The sequence below is a fragment of the Prunus dulcis genome, chromosome 7 (assembly GCF_902201215.1).
Source record: "Prunus dulcis chromosome 7, ALMONDv2, whole genome shotgun sequence".
NCBI classification, from domain to species: domain Eukaryota; kingdom Viridiplantae; phylum Streptophyta; class Magnoliopsida; order Rosales; family Rosaceae; genus Prunus; species Prunus dulcis.
Window position 1 is genome coordinate 11,236,187 of NC_047656.1, and position 22,701 is coordinate 11,258,887.

The 22,701-nt window shown below is 37.0% G+C and overlaps 1 protein-coding gene across 1 annotated transcript; it reads left to right on the forward strand.

Annotated features, from left to right (window-relative positions):
- The first annotated feature begins 344 nt into the window (after nucleotides 1–344).
- LOC117635364 (zinc finger MYM-type protein 1-like) lies at nucleotides 345–2,471 on the forward strand. The gene has a single exon (XM_034369694.1). It carries the CDS (start codon nucleotides 345–347, stop codon nucleotides 2,469–2,471), a length of 2,127 nt encoding a protein of 708 aa, XP_034225585.1.
- Nucleotides 2,472–22,701: the final 20,230 nt, after the last annotated feature.

Sequence of the window (22,701 nt, forward strand, 5' to 3'; positions counted from 1 at the left end):
CAAATAATCCGTCTAGTTTCAACCCTCCTTCAAATAATCCGGCTAGTTCCAACCCTCCTTCAAATAATCCGGCTAGTTCCAACCCTCCTTCAAATAATCCGGCTAGTTCAAATCATCCTTCAAAAAATCCACCTACTTCACATCCTCCCTTGAATAATTCGAGTAGTCCAAAACGATCGAAGGTCACAGAGTTGGATGAAATATTGGCTAATCTTCCTGCAGACCCTGGACTTAGACCTCCAATGACTTATTATAATCCCAATTTTCGAGAACAAATCTGAAGAGCCTATCTGCAAAGGGGTCCTTGTCAGCCTAAAAGCCAAAATTACATGCCTCAAACACTTATGAGGGAGAGTAATCGACGTTTTCTTGTGAAATGGTTTGATTCATTTGTTTGGTTGGAGTATAGTAAAGAAAAAGATGCTGCATTTTGTCTTCATTGTTATCTTTTTAAATTCGACTTTGATAAACAAGGAAAGGCTGGAAGCAATGTCTTCACTGAGAAAGGGTTTAAAAATTGGAGGAAGGGACCCGAGAATTTTAGGTACCATGTTGGACAAGTTGGAAGTCTTCACAATAAAGCTACACAACATTGTACAGATTTAATGAATCAGAAGCAACACGTTGAAACCATTGTGATCAAGCAGACAGACCAAGCTCGTAGTAATTATTGCATTCTATTAACTGTCGCACTTGATTGCACTAGATATTTATTGCGACAAGGTCTTCCTTTTCGTGGTCATGATGAAAGCGAAACATCTAGCAATAAGGGTAATTATGTGGAGCTTTTGCAATTTCTTGCCGATCATGATGAGAAAGTTCGTGCTGTTGTGTTTGAGAACGCTCCAAGGAATCTCAAGTATATTGCTCCTAAAATTCAAAAAGAACTTGTCAATTCTTGTGCCGTTGAAACCATTGATGCAATTATTAGTGATATGGACGATGCATTCTTTTCTATATTAGTAGATGAATCACGTGATGTTTCAATAAGAGAGCAAATGGCAGTGGTGTTGCGTTATGTGAACAAAAAAGGGCAAGTAATTGAAAGGTTTGTGGGTGTCCAATATGTCTCTGATACAACTAGTAGCAAATTGAAAGAGGCAATTGAGCAGTTGATTTCTTCAACAAATTTGAGCATGTCCAGGCTACGAGGACAGGGGTATGATGGCGCTAGTAATATGAGAGGTGAGCTCAATGGTCTTCAAACACAGATTTTGAGAGAATATCCTCAAGCATATTATGTCCATTGTTTTGCACATCAACTACAACTAGCTCTTGTAGCCGTGGCAAAGGGAAATGAAAACATTGCTACTTTCTTCACAATGGCTAGTAGTGTCGTTAATATTATTGGAGCATCGTGTAAGCGTCGTGATGCACTTAGAGAGCAACAACAAAAAGATATTATGGAAACTCTTGAAATTGATGATCTTGAAACGGGGCGAGGGTTAAATCAAGAGACTACTCTCAAACGTCCTTGTGATACACGTTGGAACTCACATTATGATACTTTACTTAGTATTAATATTATGTTTCATCCCGTGGTGAAGGTGCTTGAATGGATTGTTGATGATGTCAACCAAGATAATTTAGGTGAAGCAAATAGGTTGTTGAAAGAAATACAAACTTTTGACTTTGTGTTTCACTTATATTTGATGAGATTTATATTGGGAATCACAAATGATTTATCAAAGGCATTACAAAAGAAAGATCAAGATATTGTGAATGCGATGATGTTGGTCCAAAGATGTAAGCAAAAGCTACAATCCGTGAGGGATGATGACTTTGATGATTTGCTCAAGGAAGTATCAATATTTTGTGGTAAAAATGATATTGACGTTCCTAACATGGATGATTTATTTGTACCACAAGGGAGATCAAGACGTAAAGCTCATAAAATCACAAACCGCCATTATTATTGTGTGGACTTATTTCTTACTATCATTGATAAGCAACTAGTGGAATTGAATAATCGCTTCACTGAGGTAAATACTGAATTGCTTCTTTGTATGGCATGTTTGAGTCCGGCTTATAATTTTGCAGCTTTTGACAAACAGAAAATACTTCGTTTTGCTAAATTTTACCCTCAAGAATTTAATGACCGAGATCTCATGAAGCTTGAAGATCAACTTGGGCTTTATATTGTTGATATGCAGAGCATCACAGAGTTTTCATCATTGAACGGAATTACTGATCTGGCAGAAAAATTGGTGAATACAGGAAGGAGTAGAATATACAACTATGTGTATTTACTTCTTACATTGGCTTTAGTTTTACCCGTTGCAACTGCTTCGGTTGAGAGAGCTTTTTCAGCTATGAATATTGTGAAAACACCATTGCGTAACAAAATGGGGAATCAATGGTTGAGTGATAGCTTGGTTGTTTACATTGAGAAAGATGTTTTTTCTTGTATTAGTAATGCAAATATAATGCGACGTTTTCATGATATGAAACCTCGTCGGCAACAATTGTAGGTTAATTGTAATGTTATTATTTTAATTAATTATGAATAACATTAGTATTGTTTAAATTATAAGGATGTTTAGTTGTCTTTTTTTTTTTTTGGGGTTTTGAGCTCTTAGATTTTAAATATTGCACCTCCGCTGAAAAATTCCTGGATCCGCCGCTGGCTGCCACTATTCACATGAATAGTGGCAGTCTTGCCATTTGTGGTTCCACCCATAAGGGCTAAGTCTAGGGCAAGTCTAAGGTAAATACTATTCATTGTACTTTATTTCCTTTTTTTTTTAAAAAAAAATACTTTAAACCATTAATTTTGATAATCTTTTGTAATTAAATTTTTGGATAATATTTTTGGTTGTCACGTGTCCATTATTTTTCAGAATAGATTTTCGGATGGGAATCTCGATTGCCACGTGTCTTATTCCAGATAAAATTTTCAGATATTCATTAAAAAAAATTATAATCTTAGATTTCAGATAACATTTTCATACTCTAAAATTGTACCACGTGTCCCATGTCAGATAAGATTTTCAGATATTTAAAAAAATATATATAATCTCATATTTCAGATAAGATTTTCACCCTCTAAAATTGTGCCACGTGTCATCTCTGTCAGATAAGATTTTCAGATATTTTTTTAAAATTATAATCTCAGATTTCAGATAAGATTTTCATCCTCTAAAATTGTGCCACGTGTCATCTCTATCTTCTGAATCCCTCTATAAAACTACACCATCAACTCATACCTCTCACACAATCTCTTATCTATTCCTTCATTTCTCAGATTTTACAAAACACATTCTACTCTCAATGTCAAACTTGAGAAGGGTGTTAGAGATGCAAGAGAAAGAAAGGGAAGAAATCCGGCGTAGACGTGCTGAAGAAGATCGGGACGCCGATGAAGAAGAGGAACAAATGCTTGCAGTAGCGGTGTGTATGCTTAATCAATCAAGGCAACACCGTCGTCCTCGTGCCCCAAATGTGGACAGACGTAGAGAGTCTCGGGCTCTTGGAGGATTACTTTATCCCAAATTCGTTATATCCTGCTCATAAGTTTCGAGAGAGATATAGAATGCAGCCACATTTCTTTTCAAAAAATCATGCATGATATTTGTAATTACGACACATACTTCATTCAAAAGCATGATGCTGTTGGAGTTTTGGGTCTTATCCCGGAGCAAAAACTTACAGCTGCTTTGCGGATGCTTGCTTATGGGGCATCTGCAGAGCAGGTGGATGAGATTGAAAGGATGGGAAAATCAACTATCCTAGAGTGCTTGGTGAGATTCTGTGATGCAGTGGAAAATTTGTACACGAGGGAGTACCTTCGTAAACCCACGCCGAGGGACCTGCAAAGGCTGCTACAAAAAGCAGAGGCTCGAGGTTTCCTAGGCATGATTGGAAGCATTGATTGCATGCACTGGCAGTGGAAGAATTGTCCTACTGCTTGGCAAGGAGAGTACGAGAATCGAAAGGGCCAAAAAAGTATAATTTTGGAGGCCGTAGCTTCATTCGACTGTTGGGTTTGGCATGCCTTCTTCGGGGTTGCCGGATCTCAGAATGACCTCAATGTCCTTGGTCAATCCCCGGTGTTCGACGAGGTATTGCGAGGTCATTTCCCCCAGGTCGCGTACCAAATCAACAATACCGTATACTCTGGTGCGTACTACCTTGCCGACGGAATTTATCCTAGGTGGACGACATTAGTGAAAACAATTCCGAATCCCCAATCCGAGAAGGAAAGAAGCTTTGCTTCATTTCAATAAGGTTACAGGAAAGACGTGGAAAGGTGTTTCGGTATCTTGCAAGCTCGTTGGGCAATTATCAAGGGTGCTGCTCGTATGCTAGACGAGGAGGTGCTGCGAAGTATTATGATGACTTGCATCATCCTCCACAACATGATTGTGGAGGATGAGTATGACTACGATGCTCCAGAGGTGTTTGAACCTGATCCCATGAACAAGGCATTGACAAGAATATATGAAAGGCCGATGGGACCAAATGAACTACCAATGGAGCCCGAACTGTTAGTGCGGGATGGTCGATTCAACAACCCCATGATTGATCATTATGAAGAAATGCAATCTTCATATGTTCACGAGAGACGTCAAGTTGACTTGATCGAGCACTTGTGGGAGACAAAAGGCAATCACAATGGATGAAGTCAAGATTAGTGCTTTGTTTGGAATTATGCTTTATTTTTAATTATGCTTTATTTTGTGTGTGGTGTTTTTTGGAATTATGCTTTTATTTATTATTATTATGCTTTTGTGTATGGTTTGTTTTGTGTGTTGTTTGCAATAAATTAAGGTTTGGTTTTAATTAATCTTTGTTTTGATGCTCAAATGTTTTTAATAAATAGTCATATTATTTAATGCTTTTTTTATTTAATGAAAAGGAAACAATACAACAAATTAAAGGATAATACAGCAATACAACAATACAACAATACAACATATGGCAAAGGTGTTTCAATACAACCTAATGGTTTTCATCATTTAACCAATCCGTATTGCTAGGTCCGTCATCATGGAAAAGTTTTCTTCTCATCACATCCCTTCGTCTATGCTTCCGATAGGCCTTTGTTTCAGGAGACATATGGCTCGTATCCATGGCCATGATTTTCATCTCTCTATCATCCATGTCTTTTTCTTGTGCATGTTGTTGTTGAATTGCAAATGTTTCCTCTCGTGCTTTGTCCACTTCATCTCTTTTCAAGTCTCTCTCAATTCTTAGTGAGGTGTTCTTAGCTATTTGCTCCAAAAATTGTATACATTCATTGTTTAAAGTGCCCCCTCTCTTGACCTTTGCCGCCTTTCTCCCAATCGGTCTCGGCAGACGTGGGAGTGGTGACTCCGTTTGCATTGGGGAGTTCAATGCCGAATCGGTTGATGGTGAATCGTGGAGCGGCGTCTCATTCAACACAACCGGCGGACCAGTGGGAATAATTTTGAATCTCGAACAATCCTTCACAACTTCCCAACATTGGAAATGCACGAAACTTTTTTTGCCTTGCCCCATGGCACCGAACCACATTTGTGCTTGTATGATCTATTAAAAATAAATAATTGAAAGTGCAAGAAAAAAAATTATTATGCAAGAAAATTAAACTATTTTGAAATGCAAGAATAAAATTGATTATGCAAGAAAATATAGACAAATTGGAAATGCAAAAAAGAAAAAAAAAATTATGCAAGAAAAAGAAATAGAATATGCCCAAAAAAAAAAAAGTTACATTAAATTGATGAAAATGGCAATTATAAATATTTTACCTCATCGGATAGATTTTGACCGCTTAGAATGTTCTCCATTACCTTTGTCAAGGCATTTCTCCATTTGCCTAACTCTTTATTCAGAAGTTTCCATCCACTAGACAACGTCATTTCGGTCCGAATGGAACCCGATCTTTGACAAAATTCTCCATGAATTTTGCTCCACATATGATGGAACTTCATCTCATTGCCCGTGATAGGGTCATGACTAGCGTCCACCCAAGACTGACACAACGCAATATCTTCCTGAGTTGACCACGAGCCTTCGGTTTCGACAGAAGATGCCATTTGTTTTGTTTTGTTTTTTTTTAATACAAATAGAAACTAGTAGAAAAATGTGAGTGGAGGGTAAAAAATATTGGAAGGAGAAGTGTTTGTATGGAGAATTGGTGTGGGAAGTGAAAAATGTGAGTGGAGAGTAAGAAATATTAGAAGGAGAAGAGTTTGTATGGAGAATTGGTGAGGAAAGTGAATAATGTGAGTGGAGAGTAAAAAATATTGGGGATGGAAAGAATTGTATGAAGATTTTGTGTGGAAAAAATAAAATGGTTAGGTATTTATATGGAAAAAATACAAAATTTTTTGGTATTTTTTAAAAAAAATTTCAGAATTTTTTCGAATTTTTTTGCAAATTTTTAAGCCAAAAAAACGAGGACCGTCGGATTTTTGGAAAAAAAACCATCGGAGCGTCCCTGTCGCGACACGTGGCACTTGCCCGTTGGGTGCTGTCAAGGCTGACGTCAGCGCGCGGAAATCAAATTTTTTTTACCATTGGCGCGTGTAATTCATACGCCAACGGTAAAAAAAATTTGATTTCCCGTGTGCTGACGTCACACAACTCGGGCTGAAGCCTAGGCGGAAGTTGCCCTTGGGCCTGCCCGGGCTCGTGGGACCCAGCAGCTGCCCAGGCTGATTCTCTCGTGTTGGAGCGAGGTTGGGCTCGCCTAGGGGGCCTTTCCCCAGGGTTGGGTCTTGCGCTGGCCCTGCTCTTAGGGACTCCACTGAATAGTTTTGAGTCCAGGCAATACTTGGATAGGTATTTAGGTCCAAGTTTGGGTTTTCCCAAATTTTTGCCTCTTCATTTTCTTGGGTTAGGAGAGGTTTTGGGATATTTTGGGTTTAGCCCCTTGGGTTAGAGATGGCCTACGACCCTGTTTGGTTCACAACCCATTTTTCCCCCTTTCTTACTTTTCGATTCTTATCTCCTCACCCACACAGACTGAAACTTTCTCTCGAGAAGCCATATGCCAAAACGAGCCTTTATGGGTTTGGCACCACTGCCCAAACCAATACCCCCGATTCCCTCATTGCCACTCCACGTACACCAAGTTCTCACACTATAACAATAAGAGTGTGGAACAATTATGGTACATATGCAAATCTTGCAACTGTAACTAGACAATCAGCGACGTCTCAGTCCACACCGACAATCATTAGAAGAAGCTCCCAAGGTGCAATTGTTCCCTTTCTCGTTCTTCCTCTTCCACTGTCACCCCGTACTCTTCCTCTTCCAGTGTCACCCCTTGTTGTTCCCCTTCCACCGTTACCGCGTGTTATTCTTACTCTTCTATGGTTGTTCACCTTCCCACTCTTCCTCTTCCACCACCTCTTAGGACCTCTTTATGGTCGAACCTAGGGGTGGGCACGGTTCGGTTTGTACCGATTTTTGAGAAAAAATGGAACCAGATCCGAAAGTGAAGACCAGTTCAGTTTCGACCGATATTGCTTAAAATCCATATAGAAATCCGAACCAACCTAGACTTGTCCGATTTCGGTTCAGTTCCGGCGGTTCATATTTTTTTTTATTTTTTTTATTTTACAGACCTGCCCAAAATGTATTTATATACTAACATACCTCAAATTTGAGGTTCCATCAACCTTTCAACACATCAAAATGAATCCAACTTCAACAAAAATACAATCCAAATTCAATCCAACTTCAACATATAAATTACAACCCAAATTCATTCAAACTCAATTTTGAGAGCAAATTAAGGCCTCCACAATCTTAGAAGTCAAAGAAGCATGAAATGAATTAACTATCTGACCACCCGTGCTAAAGCATGATTCCGAAGCCACCGTTGATACCGGAATGGCAAGCACATCCTTTGCAATAAGTGCCAACCCCGGATACTTAACCCCATTCAATTTCCACCACTTTAAAATTCAAATTCATCAACCACATCTTCAATAGGGTCGGTGATGTACCTATCAATCTCATGCTCCAATACCACAACGTCATTTGCTCGAGTCTCTTTTCTCCAATTTTCAGTCATTTGCCTTCGTTTTTTTCCCCCTCGGCTTAGGCTACTACTTGTATTCATTGTAGTAGTATCACTAACACAATAACTACTACTTTGAATAGGTTGTGGTGGTGGTGGTGATGGCATGGCATACTCTTCATAAAGCTTTTTTAAAATCTCTTTGATCTCATTCTTCTTCTTAACCGCATCTTCCGGATTTTCAAACCGGCTTTTCAAGATAAACTTCAAGTTTCCCAATTTGTATCGAGGGTCAAGAACAAGAGCAACCATCAAAATTTGGTTTAATTTATCAAGGTCACCCCAATACTTTTTAAACTTCCTCTTCATGTTAAGTGTCATGTCCTTCAAAACTTTGGAGGTTTGGGTTTCACTTAATAGTTCCTCCTCTTCCATCAACAAATCCTCAATTTCTTGTTCCATTGCAATCAAGTCATGAAATGTGGTGTGTGAAGCGGGATGCAAAGTGACACTCATCTTCAATGTAGCATCACAAAATACCTTCAAAAAATTCACAAAGGTATGAGCATTGTTCCAATTCTCATTAGTTGGTGGCCATTCCCTCTTCTAGGGTAATGAGACATAACCACCCCATCTTTGAGATCCGGTTCTTCTTCACCAAACCAAGAAATATATGGGCCTTCATCATCTTCTCCCATTCTCCAAAAGGTTTTTTCAAACTTTAAGGCGGCTTCCAACATCATATATGTAGAATTCCACCATGCTGACACATCCAACACCACAAGCCCTTTGCATTCAATTTGCTCTTTCTTAACACAACTCTTAAAGTCCTCTAACCTTTTGGGAGAAGATCTTATATACTTCACCGCATTTCTTATACACAATATGTTTTTTTTTTCCAACTTCTTCAACCCATCACGAACTATCAAATTCACAATATGAGCACAACACCTAATGTGCATATACTTTCCCTCTAATAGAAGACTACCATTTCCCCAATGGCCCATTTTCGACTTCAAGTAATCTATGGCCTTTGTGTTTGAAGAAGCATTATCTGCCGTGATGGTTAATATCTTCTTCATATCTCAATCAAGCAAGCATGACTCAAGGAGTTTACCAATTGAGTTCCCTTTGTGATTGGAAATGACACAAAAGTTCAAGATTCTTTTGTGCAAGTTCCAATCACCATCTATGAAGTGTGCCGTGATGACCATGTAATTGATGTTTTGAACACTTGTCCAAGTGCCCGTTGTGAGGCATACTCTATGTGGTGCTAATTCTTCTTTCAATTTTTGTTTCATGTCATCATACATTACTATGAAATGCCTCACAAGTGTCCTACAAGATGGCACTTGGAAACCGCCTAAACCTTTGTCCTTTAACTACACTGAACAACTTCTCATCCATCACTACCATCTCTACACATGCCTTTAACCACTCTTCTTTACCATGCATGGTTGATGTAAGAACCCCATGTTCTTGGTCAAAAGACAAGAGCTTTTTCCATTTATCTTTAGGAACCCTCCCTGGATATTTTTTACATAGGTTTTCAATATGCTTTCTCAAATTTGAGGTCCCATTTCTAGTAGAGTCTGCTGCATAACTCATAGTGCAATACTTGCATCTAGCTCTCTTCTTAGTAGTTGTACATTTGCTCTCATCCTCCTTCACACTGTCAACCACATCTTCATATCTCTCAAAGTGATCCCATACTTCTGATTTTTCTCTTCTTGGGCCGGAATGAGGTAATGGTGGAAGACCACGAGGTTGAGGTGGTGTTTGGGCATGAGGTGTCTTTTGAGTTGGTGTTTGAGGGATGGGTAAATTGGGTAAAGGTGTTGATGTAGATGAGGATGCAGATGCGGATGTGGATGACGAACCAACTTCACTATTAGCAGTGGCATATCTCTAAATGAGTTCGACTCATTCATGATTTCTTTAAGAAACAAAAACAAACAACAACAACAAAAACAAAAAACAAAAAAAAAACTTAACATGACATTTAACAAAAACACAACTTAAACATGATAAACAACACCTTATATATACAATCCAATTACAAATTATCATGCTAACTTTTTTGTACCAGCATATATAGCATGTATTTAACACAAACTCAGCATATAGCAACACTTATCATTATACAAAGCTTCATTTCCAACTAAATGATAATATCAACACTTAACTAACAAGCAACTGAAAAACAAAAACCAATTAACTAGACTTAAGCAATGCAATAAAATAAAGAGTTCCAAATTGCAGTTTTGACAAATCTGACATCTGTTCAGTTTTTAGCTTTTAACTTTCAAACCACTAGCCCAATTTTGATGTTATTTGCATCATTGGATTCAGCACAAAAAAACAAAGAATCCTACCCAAGCCAATTTCTCAAAATAGTTGCCTATGATAGCAGTAATAAAGCAAAACAAAAAACTGAAAATCTGCAAAATTGCAAAACTGGAAATCTGCAAAACTGAAAAACTGAAAAAATGAACAGAAAATCTATTATGCACTCTGTTCAATTTTTAGTTTTTAACTTTCAAACCACTAGCCCAATTTTGACGTTCTTTGCATCATTGGATTCAGCACGAAAAAACAAAGAACCCTATGCAAGCCAATTTCTCAAAATACTTGCCTATGACTGCAGTAATAAAGCAAAACGAAAAACTAAAAATATGCAAAACTACAAACCTACAAAATTGGAAATCTGCAAATCTGCCTATGCTAATCAATTCAAATTTCTAGGGATGCCATGCTAATCAATTCCTGGGCAAACAAAAGACATACAACAATAAAGCCAAGAAAAATACAACCTAACCACAAGCCAGCTAATGGAGAAATTGTATAAACTTGATAGCATAACAAAGAAACTAAAAAACTCAAATAGTTTATGGCAAATCATAACTGACAGACAGAGACAAAGAGCTAAATAAGATGAAGAGGTGGCTGCTAATTTATGTTCTATATCTGCAAAGTAGACAGAAAGAGTTCACCAGTGAATCAAAAGGGGAAAAGGAAAAATAAAACAATAAAAGAAAAATAGAGAGAATCTGACTTGTGACGGCGGTGACTGAGAGAGGTGGCGGCTCATATGACGTTTGCCTGAGAGAGATGCGACGGATGACAGAGCAGAAGTGCGACGGTTAACAGAGGCGCGGTTGAGAGAGAGGTTTGCCTGAGAGAGAGCTACGGCGCAACGTGGATACAGGAGAAAGAGGATCGCAGAGAGAGAGAGAGAGAGAGAGAGAGAGAGAGAGAGAGAGGTTTGACTGATAGAGATGACGGCTGAGAGAGGATTTTGGTAGATGAAAACATTGTAAGTTTAGGGTTATTTGGAGTAAGTGATTGCAATGGGAAGTAAAGTAATGAACTTTGGTATTTATACACCATAAGTCTTTTCATTTTACCAGCCAAAATGAAACGTATTACTTGTTCTAGTTGAAATGTAACTTTAGTTACCTTTATAACTATAATGTTTGATTTTCTTTATTGGTGATGTGATTTGCATAATTAGTATTATAAATGGATTTGACTCCACCTCCACTTGCCCCGAGAAGACCAATAATTAGATGCCTCCACTTTCATCAAGCTGTGTGAAGCGTCGTTTCGATCACACATGTTGGGAAACTCCACAATAATAAGTATATACCCACTGTCTTCTTGGTCTAGAAAGACTCATACATCGTTAATTATTTCTCTATAAATAATTTGACCATGGTTGGGAAAAGCCACAATATATGAATCTACATCCACTGTCTTATTGGTCCAGAACGACTTTTACACCGTTAATTATTTCTCTACAAACCATTTTCTTACCCTCTTTTCCAACAATCCAGATGGACATCCTGCTATTGTCATAGTTTAAGGTGATGCTTTTGGTTGTAAGCCGCTCCTCTGAAGATCTGTACAGTATGGCCGAGTCATATAAAATCTGAATCAATTTTAAAATTGAATTGGGCATGTAATTTTTATTTGATTATATTTTTCACGACCATGACAAAAATTCTGTGGTTAATGGGAAATCATCATTTAATTGAATTGAAGATGACTTGCTACTTGAGACTATATCGCATATGACTTCAATCAAAATATGGAGAAACTCTGTAACTAATTTTTTCTATAAATAATATTTGTCAAATTTGGTTAGAACCTCATTAGCGAGTTCAATTGTCACGTCTTCAATTTTCATGTATCCACCTAGTCCTTTACTTTTGAGTTTTAGAAATAAAAAATGTTCAAAATGTAGAAGTACCATTCTCATAAGAATGGTTTAGATGATAATTAATTTGTGTCACGCCCCGATTCGAAAATAAGGAATATTCCTGAATCAGAGTGTGAGTCATACCATAGTCATAAGAATAAAATCCTACAACCATCATATGATGAGAAAAAGAACCACAAATAAATATAAATTCACTTAACAATACAGAATCAGAGTCGCAGTAGCTCGTAGTTAATTACATACTAATATATTTTCAAACCGTTGACTACTTACAAAAGTTAATTACACAAATCAACAACAAAAGCCTAGTAGCTCGGTTGAAACCCGCTTCCTTAAACTTCACCTTGAATCCTGCACAATCTATTAGGGTATGAGCATTTTAATGACCAGTATAGTACCGTCAAACCCCTCAAGGTCAACTATCACAGTTAATCAAAGTTCCATGCATCAAACAACACAAGATGTATAAGTTATGCAATCCAACCAAAGAAATAAATTTTCATATGCAGTGATGCCATGAACTCACTCCCTTCTAATCCCATTAATTCATACCTTAGGTTAACAAGCATGCATGTCCCATACCATGTGTTTTACCACTGTGGTTCTGAATACCCTAAAATATGAACTAGCGTCCATCCATTCCTTAACCTAGTTTTCTTTTGTTTACGAATTTCTCAACTTTCACTTTTATTAGAGGCTCTGCTCACATCACCTCGAATTTCTCAACTTTTACTTTTCATTAGAGGCCCTGCTCCCATCACCTTAATATATTCAAGCTCTACTCCCATCACTTGAATTTATTCCACATTTTTATTACTCTAATATACCTCAAACGACACACACACACACACTCACCTCAAACACCATTGTCTTTATGATGCATATGTAATGCAGTGCAAACCTCATTTATCTCTGCAGAATAATAATACAAATAATAACAATAATATATATCAGGCTTAACCACATGAATAATAATATTCACCCAACATCAAAAAAAATATCCATTGAGAAACATCAATAATAATATTCACCGAGCAAAGCAACAATAATATTCATAAAAGCACCAAGATTAAAGGTGACATAGCCCAATTATGGGGAAATCAGGAAACCCTACCTCATGTCCAGCTAGCTAAAATATCAAATTTACCCTTCAAAGATTCTCGGAGTTGCTGAATCTACACTTTCGATCAAATTCCTGAACAAATTCAAATTCAAATTATTATTGAGCAGTCTTCATTTTATTTCACCTAAGTCGAACCTCAACCTTATGCATTTCAAAGATTTTGCTTGAAAATGATGAAAATGCCCATAGGACCAACCCGGGGTCTAAAGTGGCCAAATCTCATCCAAAATAATCTAAAACTCTGTCCTATGCCCGGTCAACAAAAAAACAAGGCCAACTACACCCGTTATCCAAAAATTACTATTTGGGTCTTGTGGGCCCCATAACAATCCATACTTTGTACCACCTCGGATTGACTCAAAACATATACCATCGGACTCGGATCGAGAAATCGAGTCAACATGACTAAAAATATGGCGTCGGAGGCTGCTGGAACAGCCGCCACGTGCCAGAGCCGCGAGTGGGCTTGTTTTCGGTTACTATTCATTGTCTTCCCCAAAAATCCTACAAATTTCCCTGTTTTTTTAAGTTTAAATGTCAGATTTTGTGAGCCATTTTGACCAACCTAAAGCCATCGAAATTGGGAAAACTTGCGATGGTTTTGAAGCTTGATATTTCTAGTTTCTAACCCAACAAACAACATTGAAAACGGAGCTAAAACGAAGGAGAAAACCATCTCCAAAATTGGGCTCGCGAATGGTTTTTCTGAAGAAAACAAATTTTTTTTTTCCCCAAAAGCTTGGCATACACGTTGGCTTCTTTTTTTCTTTTTTCTTTTTCCTACAAGGGTATTTTGGTAATTATCCACACATAATAAGGGTATTTTGATCATGTTTGTCCAACTTCAAATTAAACACACTTAATTTAATGATCTCAATCCAAGATCACTTGAAAAAAAAAATACTCATAATCATTCTCCACCATAATATTATTTTTCACTAAAATATGAAAATCCACCTTGAATTTTTTGGGCTATTACAATCTGATACTCTATTATACTTCATGAATACAAGATTTTAAGTGAGTTGGGGGTTTTAAATTAAGTCAGATGGCTCCAACTACCCTCTTTGTTCCCAAGTTGTGAGATATATGTCGCTGGCAAAGACAAGTTGGGATACCTCACTAGCGAACTCCCACCACCTCTTCATATAGACCTAACTTTCAACCTCTGGCACACAAAGAATGCGGTTGTGAAAGGATGGCTAATCAATTCTTTGGAGCCTAGATTGGTTAGAAACTTTATTAGATTTCAAATGACAAAATCAGTATGGGATGTAATTGCCACGACCTATTTTGATGGCATTGACACCTTAAATGGCGAACTTAGCAAATGCGACAAGCCTGTGGCTCGATTGAAACCTAGTACAATGATCTCCAAGGCTTATGGAGAGAAATCATCTTTCATCGTCCGAATATTATGGAGTATGATCTAATATCAAAAGTTATAATGACCTTACCCAAGAAGATTGTGTATATCTTCTTGTATGATTGACTTGACAAGACATGAAGTGATGTCCTTCAGATGACTCAATTTCCCACAGTAGAGTAGGCATATGCCTATGTTCGACATGAAGATCTTCGACAAGCTGTGATGATGGGCACTCATGTGCCAACTACATTTGGTTTGGAGGCAAAGAGTACAAACCGACCATCCAGTCACCCCTCGGCCATTAGCCAGCCTAGCCAGACACCGAATACTCATGATGTTGTTGTCCCACTTCAAATCCAGTCCTATGCCTCGGTTACTAGCTCGTTGGCAAGCAAGAATACTTCACATCCTAGACCAAAGGTTTCGATAGATAGTAGCAGGTGCACTTATTGTGGACACTCGAAGCACACTAGGGAAACTTATTTTAAGTTACATGGTTACCTAGATTGGTGGAAGGGACTTAAAGCTTGAAAAGCTGCCAATGGATCTGGTCGTGTTGTTCTTGTTACCACAAACCCTCCATCTTTGGTTCCTCAGGTGGTGTCCACTAATACCTTGGCACATGTTGATGAATCTCATACTCTAAGTGACTCAGGTAATTGCGATTATATATTTCTTACTTCTTATACGAGCAACTCCACTAGATGGATTATTGATTCAGGCGCAACCAACCATATGACGTTTGATTCGAATGATTTTCTTAGCACCACTTCCCCAAGATGAACAAATATTGCTAGTGTGAATAGCGTGACTTATCCTCTGACAAGGGTGGACGTTGTTGCCTTTTCACCGTCTCTTTCACTTTTGAATACCTTGCTTGTTCTGTCTCTGTCCAATAAGTTGATGTCTGTTGGCCACGCTACTGAGCAACCGACTTGTTGTGCGCTAATTTATCGTACTTTTTATTTTCTTAGGATATTCTCACCAAGGAAATCATTGGAAGCGGTGCTAAAATAAGGGGGCTTTACTATGTGGGTGGCTTTAGTATGGAATGGGCAAACAGTGTGAAGCATCTCTCTAATGACAAGCATCGATGGATTTTTTTGTGGCACAAACGTTTAGGGCATCCATCTTTTCGTTACATGAGACATTTGTTCCTCTATTTATTTTCTGATTTTAGTGATTCAGACTTTATGTGTGACACTTGCATCTTAGACAAGAGTCACTGAGTTTCTTATCCTTTGAGTATGAATAAAAATAATGTTCATTTTACTTTAATTCACCATGATGTTTGGGTCCATCACCTATCTCTATTATTTCTGGCTTTAGATGGTTTGTAACGTTTGTGGATGATTATACTCGTATGACATGGCTCTCCATGATGAAGACTACAAGTGAAGTGTTTGCTATGCTTAAGTTGTTCAACAAACAGATTAAAACCCAATTCTCTGCTAAAATCCAGGTCCCGCTCTGACAATGGAGGCAAATATGTTAACTGCGACCAAGGTCTTAAATATCGATAGTTTCGGAAATATCGGTGGTTCAAAAACATGGAAATATCGATGAAAATATCGGGAAAATATCGATATCGATAAAAATTGGATAAAAACCACGGAAATTATGATAAATACATGGAAATTTTTAATGAAACTTTAGAATAAGTTTATTTAGTCAATCATCTATTATTTTGACACAAAAAATTGGAAGGAAATGCATTTCATAGTGGGTTTGTGTGATTTAAGTTGATTATATTGCGACCTGACAAACTCTGTGACTAGGGATGTCAAAAATCCCTGTAGGGGCGGGTCCCCGACCCTAACAGGGGGAGATTTCGGGGCTAAATGGGTATCGGGTATAGAAATCCCCGAATTTGAAAAATCCCCGACAGGTATGGGGAAGGGATGGTATTGGCATCCCCATCCCCGAACCTGATCCGAAAATATATATGTTTATATTTAAATAAATATATATATAATTATAATATTTATGTTTAACCCTAAGTTAACTTCCCTCTCCTAATTCTTCCTAATTTTCTATGTAATTTCATATTTATGTGATTTTGAATAGTTGAGTTGAACTTTATAGTTAATTTGGATGTGTTGAATTATATTGTAATATGAAACTTAATGTTAAAATGTATGATAAATATTTTTTTTATGCAAAAAAATCGAGGATTCGGGGCGGGTATGGGGGATAGTCCCCCGACGGGGACGGGGACGGGGATTCCCTGAAACTTAATAAACGGGGATGGGATTGGGGACGGGGTCGGGGATGGAGAGCGGGGATGGGGATAATATTGTCATACCCGGCCCCTACCCGACCCGTTGCCATCCCTATCTGTGACTTAGAAAATCTGAAGTAATTAATGAAAGAGAATTAAACACTTCTTAGTAATTTATTTATCATTTTTTAGTACAATATTTTACTCTTTATAAATTGCATGATAAGATACATGAGTAACCTTATTTCACGTTATTCACTGGACATGGTACACGTTGTTATATCTATTAATTTATCAAAAATTGAAAAATAATTAAAGATGTAAACCAACTTGATTTGTCATGAAAATTAGGCACTTTACCATGCTTAAAAAATAATGGTGAAGATTGAAAATTAACTAAGAACATAAATAAATTTATCCAGTGAAGAATTAAATAGGAAATAAAGAAAATGATTATAGAAATTTAAGTAATTAAGCAACAATTTATTTCACGTTATTCATTGGACATGGTACACGTTCTTATATTTATTATTTATCAAAAATTGAAAAATAATTAAAGATGTAAACCAATTTGATTTTTCATGAAAATTAGGCACTTTACCATGCTTAAAAAATAATAGTGAAGATTGAAAATTAACTAAGAACATAAATAAATTTATCCAAGGAAGAATTAAATAGCAAATAATGAAAATAATTATAGAGATTTAAGTAATTAAGCAACAATTTGAAGGAGAATTTAGTAATGTAAGTACTTATAATGAATAATAAAATAATCAATAACATTAAATGAATTAAATAGAAAAGAAATAAATTATATTAAGTAATTAAGTCACATTTCCCATTTCCCAAGTACTTTCACGTTTCCCTGCCTCCCTCTCCCACTTCCCAAGGTTTTTTTTTTTTTTTTCCTTTTTTTTGTTTGAACTTCCCAAGATTGCAAATACATGCAACCTGCTTTCTCTCTCTTTTGGGCATTCACCAATCTCTCCCTTTTTATTCTTTTTATTTATCCTCTTCTTCCTCTTCTGTTTCACACACACACACACACACACACACACACACTCTCTCTCTCTTTATTCTTCTATCTCTCCGTCTCTCTCCGTCTCTCTCTTCTTCATCTTCCCTCTTCTCTCTCCTCCATCACAATCCAAAACAGTAAAACATAGAGACCCACTCCATACCTTTTTTCCCTCTTCTTCCCTTCTCTCTCTCGCTCTCCTCTATCTGCTTTTTTTTTTTTTCTTTCTTCTTCTATCTCTCCGTCTCTTTCCCTGCTTCCTCTTCCCTCTTCTCTCTCGCTTTATCACAATCCAAAACAGCAAAACATAAAAACCTACTCCACAAATTTTTTTTCCTCTTCTTCCCTTCTCTCTCGCTCTCCTCTTTCTGTTTTTTTTTTCTGGGTTGAGAGACAGAGAAAGGTTGAGTTTCGGAGGCATATGAAGGCTGAGTTTAATTTTGTAAGTTCATATCGCGATATTATCGAATATCGCAATATATTGTCCATTTAAAAATACAACTTGAACGAAAATAGCGTCACTGAAATATCGGCAAAATTATCGATAAATATATGGAAATGTGCTAAAATATCGCTGCCCCAAAAAGACGATAATTTCGCCGAAATATCGGCGAAATTATCGATATTTTGTTCTATGACTGCCACTTTTAGACTTACTTCCAGACACATAGAATTATTCATGAGACGACTTGTCCTGAAACACCGCAACATAATGGCGTTGCTAAACAAAAAAATTGACATCTCCTTGAAACAGCTCGAGCATTTTTTATTAGGGCTCGTGTTCCTTGCCACCTTTAGGATGATGTCATCGTCAATCCGTGTATTTGCTCAACCGTATGTCATCTCGTGTCTTGGGCTTTCATACTCCGGTACAGGTGTCTACCCAACACGAGCCCATGCCTTCTATCCTGATGCTTACATCACAGGTCTTTGGATGTGTGGCTTATGTTCATCTTCAATAAAACCAACGAAGAAAACTTGATCCATGTATACTTCAGTGTGTGTTTACGGTTTGTGCCACCCATCAGAAAGGTTATCGATATTATCATCCTCCTACTCGTCGCACCTATGTCACTTTGGACGTCACCTTTTTGGAGTCCGAGATGTTCTTTCATGCCCTGGTATCCAATTCTCCATTTCAGGGGGAGATACAGAGTGAAGTGCAAAATTGGAGCAACTTGGAAGAATGAGGAATTCGTCTCTATACAGAAGAGATCAATTGTCCTACCCTTGAAGATCGATCCCTGCGAAGCCTGGAGCACGATGTTTTTCTCAGCCAAGAATGTTATATATGGAGATGGTGCAACTCAAACTGAACTGGAAAGGAAAAAAAAAACCATTATCAATTTTGTTTACTGGCACATATGGAAAGAAATGTGCAAAGCTGTGATTGATCATTGTCAACCATCCTCAATGGATACTATCCAAAGAGCTTCTGTTTCTGCTTTTGAGTTTATGGATTCCTTGGATGTGCACAGAAGTTTGAGCTGCACGGCCCCCATCCTCCCTCATGTTCAGTTTGGATAAGGATGGTCTAATGTGTCCCCCAAAGAAATAGTTAAGTTTTGTAGGATGGGAGGTCACTTGATGCGTCTATTAGGCTGAGAATGATGTGTCTTCTCTCCCTTCCCAGACCTTTAATCTGTCTTAGTTTACTTTTGTTGTCCCCATATGGCTGGACTTCCTTGTATTTGTATTGCTATTGGGTGTGGCTTTTGTAGCCTTTTCCCGTTTGAATGAAATTCCAGTTTCTGACCCAAAAAAGCGTCTACAAATGAGACTAAACAAAAATGACAAGTGATAATCTCATACTTAATCAAAGAAACAACCAAAATAGGGTCAAATTCCATTTTATCTCCTTAGATTCCTTCATTCCAACTAAGAAAACCCGTAAAAAAATACCCCAAAACTCAGCTCCAAAGATTTTTCAACACCCCAAATTTATAAATAAATAAATAAAATCCCTTTATCCATGCACCATTTAGAGTCCCTTATGAGACTTCTATAATTACTACCAATTGTGGACCTATTAAGGCACAAGGAAGTGCAGCTGCACCTCCCATCACCAGAAAATCCATAAGAGGTATGCATATTACACCTCTGCTCAAACTTGATGTTGCAACGTAGGTGTTCGACGAAATGCCTAAGCGAACTTTGTGTTTCTGGGCATTGCACGCAGCGCATGCTTCTTTTTTTTATTTTTTAAAAAGGCATGGCCCAAACGATGTCGATTTGGACCAGCTTTATAAAAATTAAAATTAATTAATTAATTTTAAAAAATTAAAAAAAACCTGGAAACCTTCTGCCATTTCATGGGCTTTTAATCGGGCCTCCATAATTTCTTAATTAATTGGGATTGGGAGTTCTCTTTATTTAATTGGGCTTTAATAGGGCTTGCACAATTCTTTGTTTAAGTGGGATTGAGAATTCTCTTTATAAATGACCAATTTAACATCAACCAATTTTATCAAAGTGTGCTTGCATCACAAGAATCCAGCGTTTTTTTTTCCTTCTTGAGTATGCCAATCCAAAGTAGGTCGAATGCTTTTTTTTGTTTCTTCTTGTGCAAATGCCAATTTTATTTATTCTTTTTAAAAAAAATATTTACCTCGTCGGCAACAATTGTAGGTTGATTATAATGTTATTTTTTTTAATTAATTATGAATAACATTTGTATTGCTTAAATTATAAGGATATTTAGTTGTCTGTCTTCTTCTTTTTTTGAGCTTTTAGCCTTTAAAAATTGTACATCCGCTGAAAAATTTATGAGTCCACCAACGACTACTACTATTATAGAGCAATAGCTCTTAAGCAAATTTGTATGTACATTATGTTGGGAAAAAAACTTGCCCCTCACTTTTTTCTTGATTAGTGGTTAAAAATACTCATAAGAATGATCAAATGAGCCCATAATGAATACAAATGAGTAATCATAGTTTTAATAACTAAATAAATGAAATTATAATGTGGGTGAAGAGATTGGTACATAAATTGATCATTTATGAGTTTATCAATTGAATTTCACTTGCGATGAGTTTGTAGTTCAAGTGATTAAGAGTATTTGTCCGTACACCTAAGGTCTTTAGATATTATTTCCTTTTTTCCCAATATCGCTTGTATAAAAAGGAAAAAATGAATATCCCTTGCTTCTTAATCTTCGTTTTTTAATGAATTTCACTACAAAGAGCCCAAACACATACACTAAATGGGCTGTTGGAACCAGCTGTGGCCCTGCCTTAAGCCCAACCTCTGTTTCTAAATCTATGGGCCGAAAAAGCATTACCAAGATTCCATCTTCATGGATTCATGCGTGGGTTCATATTTTCTGATGCTTACGAGTGGATTAGGCTCATAGGATCTCTAATAAATTGTGTCCTGATGAAGTATGCACATTTCACCTCTTCTGGTGCTTATGATTCCTCTGTTCAAACACCTCATAAATATTTGTCACAACAATTATAATATCTGGGCTGCTATGAACTTAGGGTTTTTTTTCTTTATAAGGATCCGATTTATACTGCTTTGTAGGAAAGATTTATGCTAAATTGCAACCTCAAACATTTTTAACTATTTGACCAAAAAATAAACATTTTTAACTATGCTTTTCCAAAAAGCGTTGAAACTATCTTGATTACCTGCAATCACTTTTTAGTCATTCAAAAAACTAAAATCAAACATGTTCAAATGTCTTATAATTAACGTTACTTTTATCACATTTAAAAACCACATCTTTTACATATACGAGACTCATCTATGTGAGTCCATCGCATCTCTATGAAAAATGTGATCACTAATAATGCGACACACAGATCTTTTATTGCCCCCTATGAGACAGGAGTAGAAAGCTTGGCATCGCCATAATTCTTGTCTTGTCCATTCAAGAATAATCCAACAATGACCAACGCATTTGTGCTTCTACTCTGTCTGTGTCCATGTGTATAACAGGAAAAAGGTAAAATGTGCTTGCCAATAGCCATGGCTACTTTAACTTTGTCGAGAGTGGAGGGGAGGTTCTCAATTTTGGTGAGGCAAATGGTGCCATTTGGTTGATTAGTAGGTTGACAAGAAAGTAGAACAATATGTATTTCTGTCCTCCAACGCCCAAGGCACCATTTCTTCATTAGTCCTCCTGGGATTCCTTCGGGACAGTATTGCACATACACGTGAGGTGAGAAACCTAAGTGGAAAACATGGCCCTCAGAGCTCTCAAGGCCTCTTTCACCCCACCACTAATGGCCTATAATCATTCTTCATGGCTTACAATTTGAAGGTCAAAAATCCCAACCCATCATCTCTGCTCCATCCAAAGTTAGGCTCTTTTTTCTCTTTTCTCTTTTCTCTTTTTCTTTTTTATACCTAAGAAGTCAAATCCTTAAATGATTATACGGAGTTAACTATATTATAACACGTGAATGATCAAATGAGGTTAGTTATATTATATATATATCTACGTATGTTAATTGCGTTGATAATGTTTTTACCATCATTAAACATGATGAGCAAAATTGTTTTCGAAGCTTGTAATTGCTTTATATTATATATATCTACTTATGTTAATTGAGTTAATAATATTTTTATCATCATTAAAAATGATGAGCAAAATTGTTTTCAAAGCTTGTAATTGCATTATTTATTTATTTAGGGTTTTGGCTTCGTTTGCATAAAGTTTAAAATTTTACTATCATGTTTGTAATATTATCAGCCCTACTTTGTGTAAGAAAGTTGAGTTATAAAGGTTTTTTTTCCCCTTTATAATTGAACTAGACAAAGTATGAACAGTCTTATAAGTTTGCT

Bases quoted from the DNA above. Each gene is read 5' to 3' on its own strand.
- LOC117635364 (XM_034369694.1), top strand. From the start codon at position 345: ATGAGGGAGAGTAATCGACGTTTTCTTGTGAAATGGTTTGATTCATTT.